Raw genomic sequence first — 11,174 nt, forward strand, 5'->3', positions numbered from 1 at the left:
TATTCCATTGTGTGTATGTACCACAGTTTGTTTATTCATTCTTCAGTTGATGGGCACTTTGGCTGTCTCCATCTTTTTTTTATTGTAAATAGTGCTGCTATGAACATTGGTGTGAATACATCTTTGCATGTTGTAGATCGTATTTCTTGTGAGTAAATACCAAGTAGAGGATTTGCTGGATCATAAGGTATTTCTATTCACAACCTTCTGAGGAAGCGCTATATTGTTTTCCAGCGAGATTGGACCATTTTGCAGTACCACTAGAAATGCAGGAGTATCCCAGGATCTCCACACCCATGCCAGCATTTATTGTCCTCTACTTTTTTGATCTTTGCTGTTGTTGGTGGTGTGAGATGATATCTCATCGTTGTTTTGATTTGCGTCTCTCTAATGGCTAGTGATCATGAACATTTCTTCATATGTTTATTTAGCCATAATATTTTTAGTAGTCTCATGTATGTGAATGTTGGACAGTGAATAAAGATAACCATAGGAGAACTGATGTATTTAAGTTTAGGTGTTAGAGAAGAATATTGAAAGTACCGCAGACTTCCAGAAGAACAAACCAATCTGTGTTGGAAGAAATACAATAGGAATGTTCATTACAAGCTAAGATGGTGATACTTCACTTTGAACGTGTTATCATGAGGGACCGGTCCATAGAGAAGGAAATCAGTATTGGAAAAGATGAGGGTCAGGGAAAAAGAGGAAGACATGTAATGAAATGAATTGGTACAGTGGCAGCAGCAATGTATGATGGTACAGGACCTGGCACTGTTTTGTTCTGTTGTGCCTAGGGACTCTGTGAGTCAGAACTGACTCCCTGGCACCTACTAACAATGAGTATTACCAACCTAACAATTTGAGAATTGAATTGACTTGTTAGCCACACTCTGAAACTGTTAAAGCTCTTGGGAAATTGCAATGAAACTTTTTGCATTCATCCTACACATATTTATTAAATATCTGATTTCTAGAATATCTATGCATGTACTTGCTATGTGACATTGAGAAAGTCTCTTTATTTCTCTAAGTATTGGTTTCTTCAATACAAGATAAAGATAATAATGTTAGTTCTGCTGAGTTCACAGGCATTTTTTGTTAATCAAAGTAAATGATACAAAAATGTTTTTTTAAAAGATACAAAAATAATTTACCTAGGATTGTTGTTGTTATGTGCCATCTAGTTGGTTTCCACTGATAGTGACCCTGTATAGGGTTTCCGAGGAGCGGCTGGTGAGCTTAAACCCCCAACCTTGTGGTTCACACCAACTTTGCAATCCAGCGCATTAACCCACAGTGCCACCCCCTATTTTTGACCATTCCTGATAATGATGTTAGATTAGCATTTCAAATATCAGTGACTTCTGAGCAGTTAATCATTTATCTGTGTTAATTAAATTAAAATTCCTTGTCAACCATGATCACACTTTTGGGCATTCTTGTTGTAAACAATATTTTAATTATGGAAGGAGCATTCAAATCTCAAATTCATTCTTGTTAAACTTCATATCCTTTCTTATTTGCAGGTGAGAGCTATATGTGGGAAGCATGGGCTGTATTTGACCTTGAGCCTTCTGGAAACATTGCTTAACTATCAAGATCTGGGTTATCAAAATGAAATAAAGTAAGTTGTGTTTTCATTCACATAGTCAATGAAGGTGCCAAACCTAGATTCTGTCTTTAGGGCTCTCATAGAAGTTTGATATATGAAGCAATCTATAACTGGAAGATGGAATTAAATAATGTTTGATTATCTTAAATGCAGAGGGGTTTTATGGCCATAGAGAAATAAGGCAGGTAACTTCTACTTTCAGCTATTATGGAGTACCAGGAACCAGATTTATCCTTTCACCTTAAACAAAAAACAACAAAACAACAAGACTAAATATATTAAACAATGTCTTATAAACATTGAACATCAGACAGCACTTACCAGTGATCCCTGAGAGAAGGAAAACAAATTATGTGAGTTCTATAATTTCCCCCAAATTATTCCATGATAGGAGTCCTGCTTTAGTGCCATAGGAAAAGCACTGAACTGCTAACCACAAGGTCGGTGGTTCAAGCCCACCAGTTGCTCCTCCACTCAAGGTCGTTATGACTTGTAACTGATTTCACAACATTAAACAACAGCAACAATTGCATGATAAGGAGGAATCAGAGCCAAGCCCAGCAGTCTCTTTTAGTTAACGAGCTAGAGGTTGGAGTTCAAAGAGACTAAGAAAGCTAGTATGTTACTGGTGTTGTTAAGTGCTATCTCATAGCAACTCTGTTTAGGATTTCTGAGGAGCAACTGGTGAATTTGAACTTTTAACCTTGTGATTGGCAATCAGTGCTGATCCTACAGTGCCACACTAGGAGTCCATATACACAGTGTAAAAAGGGAGAGTGATCTCTCTGGAAACCTGCAAAAAGTTGCTCTTGAGTTTTCATGTAAGTGCAGTATAATATATATTTTTTTAGTAAACTACCCAAATCCTTCCTCTTAACCTATTCTCCTCTTGCCTTTTCTATATACTTGTCAACTTCTAATGTATTATGTAATTTACTAATGGATTAAGTTTCTTGTGATTATGTATTTCTCTTTCTAATAGAATATATTTTCTAATGCCTTATCAGTGTTGGTCAGGGTCTTTATTTTGTTTCCTGAACTATTCCAAATATCTACAACGGTACCTACCATATGGTTGCTGTTGTTGTTAACTGCTGTCAAGTCAGTTCCAACTCATAGCAACCCTTAATAGGATTTCCAAGGAATGACTGGTGAGTTTGCACATAGTAAATGTTCAATAAATATGTATGGAATTAAAGTGAATTAGGGAAGGAGTCTAGTATGGAAATACTCTTTGAATTCTATTCAGTTCCTGTCTCATGATAGACTTGAGGAAGTCTTTCCTAAATGCTTCATCAAAATTAGTTTCCATGTGCTATGCTCTCATAAGAGTCCTGGTGTGGCACTATGGACTAATGCACTGGACTGCAAAATCAGTTTGAACCACAAGGTTGGTGGTTCAAGCTCACCAGCTGCTCCTTGGAAACCCTATACAGGGTTGCTATGAGTCAAAACTGACTCGACAGCACTTAAAACAACAACATGTTCTCCTATGGAACTTAGCCATTTTCTTTCCTTGCAACTTACCACTATTTGTAATTATGTTTTATTTGTGTGATTTGTTAGTTTAATATCTGGATTGGAACTTCATGTGGCAATACTCTGACTTTTCCCCTAACAATATATTCCAACAAAATTTCTTAGTATTTGGCACATAGCGGGTACATGGTAAATATTTGATGGATTCATTATTCATTTAACAAATAGTTATTAAATGCCTATTCAAGGACTGAAGTTAGTAAGTACATATAAAACAAAGCCCTTTATGGAGTTTGCATTCTGCTGGAGAAGAAAAACAACAAATAAAGTAGGAGATACCACATGGTGATAACAGTACTAGAAGAAAACAAAGAAGGATAGGAGCCCAAGTAGCATAGTGGATTATGAACTGGACTGCTGACTGCAAGGTCAACAGTTCGAATCCACCAGCTGCTCCACAGGAGAAAGAGAGACTTTCTACTCCTGTAAAGATTAACAGCCTTGGAAACTGTATACAGCGTCACTGAGTCAGAACCCACTCGGTAGAACAGAACCACCACCACCAAGAATTATGAGTAGGGTAAATTGATGAATAAATGAAATTAGGGGGCTGAGCTTAGCCAGTGAATTTTTACCTGACAAGGGCTGGACATAGGATTTCCCGTCCCTAAAACTTTGAGAGTGGGAAGGATGAAGAGAATGAGGAGCAAAAGAAGAAAAGTAAAATAAGATCTGATTAGAAAACCTAGAACCCAAAATTGAAAGTTGCAAAGAGCTACCAACCTAAACAGGGACAAAAAAGTATAACAGCTCACATTATAGCTGGCATAGAGTAGACATTCATTAAATATTTGTTGATTAAAAGTTGATGTCCAGAACCAAGATCCTAGGAATCAGAGATGTGGGAATAAGAGTGAATGGGGAGTCACTGAGAATAGGCTATATATTATTATAAAAATATCCTCAATTTCCCACTGTTTCTTGTGCTGATCAAAGAAGCACACCAATTTTCTATATGCACCTATCTTTGACCTTTGGAGTTTCAAGGACATCAAAACCTTAAGAACCAATGAAGAATTGCACTTACAAAAGATAAACCTGTTTCATCCTTAAATAGCTATTGGCTAAATCTTCTTTTTTGGAATTAAACCCATTCCATTAAGGACTTAGTATACAAATCTATATTCTTAGGACATTAAACATGCAATTTAAACACGCATTTTAGGAGCTGAATGCACGAATCATTATTTTAGTACATATTGTCTATTAATCTGCTGTTCAATTGGGAACCCATTTGGTATGTGGCTGCTTGCTAATTAGCAGGATTCTAGTGCTGAGCTGCTTCCTGATTAAATGTCCTTTTGAATCAATAAAACATCAGGAGGGATTATGGTGATGTAGGATTAGCCCCATCTAACCAAATAAAATGAATTGTGTTCCCTTCTTAAACTGTGTTATAAGAAGCTTGATGGCAGGAGCAATTTTGTGAACGCTGTTGCAAAGTTTATTTTTTGTGTTTTGGTTGTTTTTGTTTTTGTTTTTCACACAGAGTTTTTTGTATGTGGGGTTTTTTTTTTTTCATTTGCCTACCAATTAGCAAAGATATCAGTGAATGACTGCCAGGGTAAGGCGATTTTGAGAAAGACTTGATTACGATTTCAGATCTCTACTCTGAATCACCCTTAGCAAAATGAATTCAGGTTGTGTAGATGGAAATTATTATCCCTGTTCTTGGCCAGGAACATGTAAGTCAGAATTAGCATTTAATGTTTTTGTGTGACTTTGCAATAAATGGTAATTAAAGAGGGCAGAGGGAGAACAGGAGGCAAACTAATACTCTAAAATTGTGTTGGCAAAATTAAATGCTTTGAACCCAGTTTAAAACACATGTTCACAAGCCAAATTGTGCTGGGGGAAAGGGATAAATAATGAAGCTACTATGGAAGCTTCCTGAATAGAGCGGAGCAATTGACACAAACACGAGTAGGATTTATCATACACATCTGGCCCTTTATTGAGAGCACAATTAAATTGAAAAAGACTGTTTGCTAATCCCAGGAATGACCAAAGGATTTTAGGAGATAAAGAAATCATGAGGTGCTTGATTCAGCAATTACTTTTTAATGGGAATAGAAAAATTGTTAGGCAGCAATCTGTTGGAGATGTAGCATGAATCTGCCTATTGGTTAGGCCTAATACTCAAACCTGGCCCTTAAGAGTTTGTTAATTACAGTCCTCTCTTCCAGAGCCCATAATTCACATAAAACACAGAATTTAATAAAATAATGCTATTGTTTCTGATAAAATTATTACCATTACTAGCCAACATTTATATAGTGCTTACTGTATTCCAGGCAGTATTTTAAGTGCTCTATAAATGTTAGCTCTTTTAACTCAGTGGAAATGCACCCTCTGATTGGTGACCACATGCATCACCAATGGGGAGAAGTGGGATAAAGGCAGCAACGAAGTGGCGAGCTAAGCCTTACAATATTCAGTGGGCTTCTGTGGACCCAGTTGGGGACCTGGTTGGCAAGCAGTGTACGGAGACCTGGGGACTCCTGGGCCCAGAGTCAGTGGCGTGGCCACGGAGGACTCAAGTTGAGAATGGAGCTGCCGGCTGATGGGAAGAGAGGGCATGTACACAAGAACACCCACACGGGCAGATGGTACCCACGTGACCTGGACCGGATGACTGGATGATCAGAGCTCAACCAGGAGAAGAAAGAAAATGAGGGGGAAAAAAAAAAAAGATTGAGCTGATACAATCTGATGAACTTGACCTATACCTATGAATGCAGTGACTCAAAAGAGGCAACAAATCCTTACAGCAAGAAACATTCCCACCCCCTCCACACACAGAGTAGACAGAGATGGGCAACTTGGACATTGGATACCCAAATGGAGAGGGAGGGACTACAAAGGCAAGAAGTGACTGGCTTACAAGCTCTCAAGAGGGAACCTACAGCTAGGGGGCATGGAGGAAGGCAGAATCACCAGTGAGTACTATCCAATCTGTCTAACCGGAGCTGATGAAATGAAATACAGATGGGTAACTTACGATACTATAGTGAATAATGGTTATCAAGACTGATTGTGAGCGTTGGAAATGCAAAGGTAGATGTTTTGTAACAAGGAAGGGAGTGATTATTTCTCCAGTCTAGCAGCGGAGGTCTCTGGGACCATCAACGGAGAAGGGCCAAGAGTGGGTCCCTACCCAGGGAAGCAGGGATGCCTGAAATGGAGACAGAGACGATGATGTGGAGTGATGAAGCGGCTGGGGACTTTGGATCCAGAGAGGGAGAGGGACTGTAGGCCGAAGACTTGTGTGTGGGGGGGCTGGGGGGGAGGGAAGTGTAGAGGACGGGTTTCTAGGATATACCCTTTGGTCGGAAGATGATGCATGGAGGGGATTGGAACCATGGCAATGAAATGATATACGATGGAATGAATGTAAAACTAAAGTTCTTTCATGTAAACTATCATATAATTCACAAAAAAACATTTTTTTTAAAAAATATTAGCTCTTTTAATCATTGCTGCAGGGTCATTATGAATCAGAACCTAACAACAGCAACAACAATCCTTGTGGGGATTGTGGTGTCTCCATATGATAAGCACTGGACTGCAAACCACCAGGTACCCAGTTCAAGTCCACCAGCCACTCTGTGGGAGAAAGATGAGACTCTCTGCTCCCGCAAAGATTCAAAGCCTTGTAAACCCAAGATATGATCGCTATGAGTCAGAGCAAACTCGACAGCACTCAACAACAACAACAAACAATCAATGTTTAAAAAAGCTAGCGCGATAAAGCACTTAGAATGCTATATGGAATACAGTAAGCACTATGTAAATGTTGGCTAGTAATGGAGGTGTCCTTAGGATAAGTGCTGGACAGCTAGCCACAAGGTTGATGGTTCAAACCCACCAGCTGCTCCTTGAAAATCCTGTACAGGGTCACTATGAGTCAGAACTGACTTGAAGGCATTTAACAGCTGTTCTATGAGAGAAATGCTATTACTTTTCAAATGAGGAAGCTGAGGCATAAAGGTTGTTGTTAAGTGCTGTCAAGTTGGTTCTGACTCTAGCGGCCCTACAGAAGGTTTCCAAGGAGTGACTGATGGGTTTGAACCACCAACCTTGTGGAACCAACTCTACAGCACTTAACAGCAACAATTATAATAAAACAAAACTCAGACTGACCTCAGCCTTTTGCAGGGGTAATGTTAGAAGGTACTACAGCTGAGTCCATGGAATTTTAAAGGGAAAAGAAACACAATTGATGCCAAATTATATGCCTGTGTATGGCCATATAGCATAATGGTTAATAGTGCAGGATTTGGGCTCCCACAGCCAGGGATTGAATCTTGACTGTTCCATTGATCTGTGTGTTCTTGGGCAAGTCATTTATATTCCTCATTGAATGGCAGATTATCTCCACTAAATTAGATCATGTATGAAATTATGTACATGAAGAACACAGTAGACTCACCAACGATGCATTAACTTGATAAATTCAAATGAAGTTAAAACTTCAACTTGGGTCTAATGAGTCTGCATCAAACTCACAAACCTTGTCTTCCAATCCTGACTTCTTGACTCCAACTTGACTTCAGAAGTTTGAAATCCAGTTTTTTTCTGGTTAGGATTGTAGTACCTGTTATGGCAACTAGAACCTATTCTGACATTTAACTTGTCATTGCTCTTTGACTATCCTAGGGTAGCATAACAGATCATTGGAGGGGAAAAAAACACTGGAAGAATTTTAAGGACTTTATTGGTCACATAAATTTTATCTTCCATTAGAATATGCTCCAATTCAAAAAATATTATTATAGTCTCCTTCCACTACTATTAGCACATAATCAAAAAGGGGCAGAAGAGTTTCTGATGACATTTTTCAGAATCCTAATTGGACTCCTGGTGTGGCGTCCTAGGGTCAGAGCTGGACTGTGAACCACAAGGTCAGCAGTTCAAAACCATCAGCCACTCTTCAGAAACCCTTTACAGGGTTGTTGAGTCAGAACTCACTCAATGGCACTTAACAACAACAACCCCAATGAGCGACTGGTAAGTTTGAACCACTGACCGGCAGTTAGCAGTATAGTGTGTATCCTACAGAGCTACACAGGAAAGGGTTGCATTGCAGTACAGTTCTAAATTTGTGCTAAGATATTTATATGATTACTAATATTCCTCATGGACTAGAATATTCATGATGTTAGGGAACTGATAAGAAATATCTTGATAAGTGGAAAGAAAACTGAAGTGGTCAACAATTTCATTCTACTTGTTTAAATGTCCATGGAAGCAGCAATCAGGAAATCAAACGGCATACAGATGAACAAATCTCATGCAAAAGACCTTTAAAGTTTTAAAAAGTAAAGATGCTACTTTGATAACTAAGATGTGCCTGATACAAGTCATGGTCTTTTCAATAGCAAAAATAGAAAAGCTAGACAGTGAAAAAGGAAAACAGAAGAAGAATTAATGCAGCTGAACTCTGGTGTTGACAAAGAATACTTAATATACCTGCCAGGAGAATGAACAAATCAGTATTAGAAGAAATATAACCAGCAAAAATGGTAAGACTTCGTCTCACTTACTGTGGACCCGTCATCAGGAAAGATCAAACGCTAGAAAAGAACACCATACAAATGAGAGGGTCAGAGAAAATGAAGGGAATCCTCAATGAAGTAGATTCACACAAGAGCAACAGCAAATAAATGAGGATGGCGCAGAACTGGGCAACATTTCATTCTGTACTATATAAAATTGTCACGATTCACAACCAATGCAATGGCAACTAACAATATTCCTTGAGAGTGATATGTCTCCCACTCTCTCTGACCTGCCTATACATGTAGCATTTGATATGTTGTTGTTGTTAGGTTCCATCGAGTCAGTACCGACTCATAGCAACCCTATGCACAACAGAATGAAACACTGCCGGATCCTGGTCCAACCTCACTATTGTTTTCAAGCTTGAGCCCATTGATGCTGCCACTTTGCCTATCCGTCTCGCTGGGGGTCTTCCTCGTTTTCTCTGACACTCCAACCTACCAAACATGATATCCTTCTCCAGTGACTGGTTCCTCCTGACAATATGTCCGAAGTATGAGCTACGAAATCTGGTCATCCTGGCCACCAAGGAGCAATCTGGCTGCACTTCTTCCAACACAGATTTGTTGGTTCTTTTGGTAGCCCATGGCACATTCAATACTCTCCTCCAACACCATAACTCAAAAGCATCAATTCTTCTACAGTCTTCCTTATTCACTGTCCAGCTATCGCATGCATATGAGATTATTGAAAATATGGCTTGGGTCAGGCACACCTTAGTTCTCAAGCTGACATCTTTGTTCTTCAACACTTTAAAAAGGTCTTGTGCAGCAGATTTACCTAATGCAATAAATCATTTGATTTCTTGACTGCTACTTCTGTGAGTGTTGATAGTTGATCCAAGAAGAATGAAGTTCTTGACAAGTTCAATCTTTTCTCCATTGATAATAATGTTGTTTATTGGTCCAGTGGTTAGGATTTCTGTTTTCTTTACATTGAGATGTAATCCATACCGAAGACTGTACTTCTGTGAGTGTTGATAGTTGATCCAAGAAGAATGAAGTTCTTGACAAGTTCAATCTTTTCTCCATTGATAATAATGTTGATTATTGGTCCAGTGGTTAGGATTTCTGTTTTCTTCACATTGAGATGTAATCCATACCGAAGACTGTGCTCTTTGATCTTCATCAGTAAATGTGTTAAGTGCTCTTCACTTTCAGCAAGCAAGATTGTATAATATGCATATTGCAGGTTGTTAATGAGTCTTCCTCTAACCCTGATGCCACATTTTTCTTCATAGAACCCAGCTTCTTGGATTATTTGCTCAGCATACATGTTGAATAAGTATGGTGAAAGAATACAACTCTGTCGCACACCTTTCTTAATTTTAAATGATTTGATATAGTCATTAATTTATCTAATTTGTGCTCTGGCTCCTCCTATTTGCCTTATCTATATTGAGCCCAAAATGGCATGAAGCTCTGGGAATCATGTTTTTAAACTCCCAAATCAAGGCACGTACAAGTGAACAAAGAATTCCTCAGACTTATGAAAGCATGTATAAGAAAAAATTTATGGTGTATGAGCAAAACAAACTGGTTACATATTTAATGAACCACTTTTATTTCAAGAGAACAAAGTCATGTGGAAATAGAACTCCTCAAGAAAACTCAGAATACATTCCTAATTGATGTTTGATGGGTAGGAAGAAGAAAACAGTTTTTGTTTTTTTGTTTTTTACATTTTATTTTGAATTGAGTGAAGATTTACAAACAAGATCATCAGCTTTACATTCAACAAATCATACTCTTTGTTTCATTGCAATGATTATAATCTCCTCCATGCAACAACAGTCATCCTGCAAATAGGAATGCAAATGGGAATCCCTGTGATTCCCATTTGCATTTTTTCCCATCCCTTCTCAACTTGGTCCTTAAGAAAATGTTGCCCTTTTGATTTTGAATAAGTGACCATTCCATGATGAGCATAATTTGCTACTATTGTCTGCCTGTGCCCCCTATAAATCTATGAACTGCTTGGCTGAAAATTGGACCACAAGGATGAGTTCATTTCCAGAGCTGAAGCGTGGTCGAGGGTCATAATCTGAGGTTCCTCCAGTCTCTTTCTGATCAGCAAACCCGGTCTCTCTCTCTCTCTCTCTCTCTTTTATAATCATTTAGAGTTTTGATCCATATTTTTCTGCCATTCTACCAGGACTCACTAATGTGATCCCTTCAAGGGCAGTTGGTAGTGGTACCATCTAGTTCTTCTGGTCTCAGAGTTGTGTAGAGTTGTGTAGACTGATGCTCGTGTGTTCTATTAGTACATAGACTAATTCATCCCAAGCCTCTTCAATTCTTATCACTCTTTCTTCTGCACATAGAGAGACCAATAGCTTGACCTTGAACAGTCACTCCTGAGCTTTCAGAATCCTAGACACTACTCATCCAAGCAAAATGTAGAACATTGTATTGTGGACTATATTATTTATGCCAATTGACCTGAGACTGGTTTTGAG

The 11,174-nt window shown here is 38.6% G+C and overlaps 1 protein-coding gene across 1 annotated transcript in view; it reads left to right on the forward strand.

Moving 5' to 3' along the window:
* Positions 1-11,174, forward strand: part of LOC102840577 (chromosome unknown open reading frame, human C1orf87) — a 157,106-nt gene that overhangs the window by 86,339 nt on the left and 59,593 nt on the right. Inside the window, exon 7 of the mRNA XM_006862505.1 lies at positions 1,530-1,627. Within this exon, the coding sequence (XP_006862567.1) occupies positions 1,530-1,627 (98 nt within the window). The remainder of the gene's footprint in view (positions 1-1,529; positions 1,628-11,174) is intronic.

This window comes from Chrysochloris asiatica, unplaced genomic scaffold, assembly GCF_000296735.1.
Source record: "Chrysochloris asiatica unplaced genomic scaffold, ChrAsi1.0 scaffold00048, whole genome shotgun sequence".
Classification (NCBI taxonomy): Eukaryota; Metazoa; Chordata; class Mammalia; order Afrosoricida; family Chrysochloridae; genus Chrysochloris; species Chrysochloris asiatica.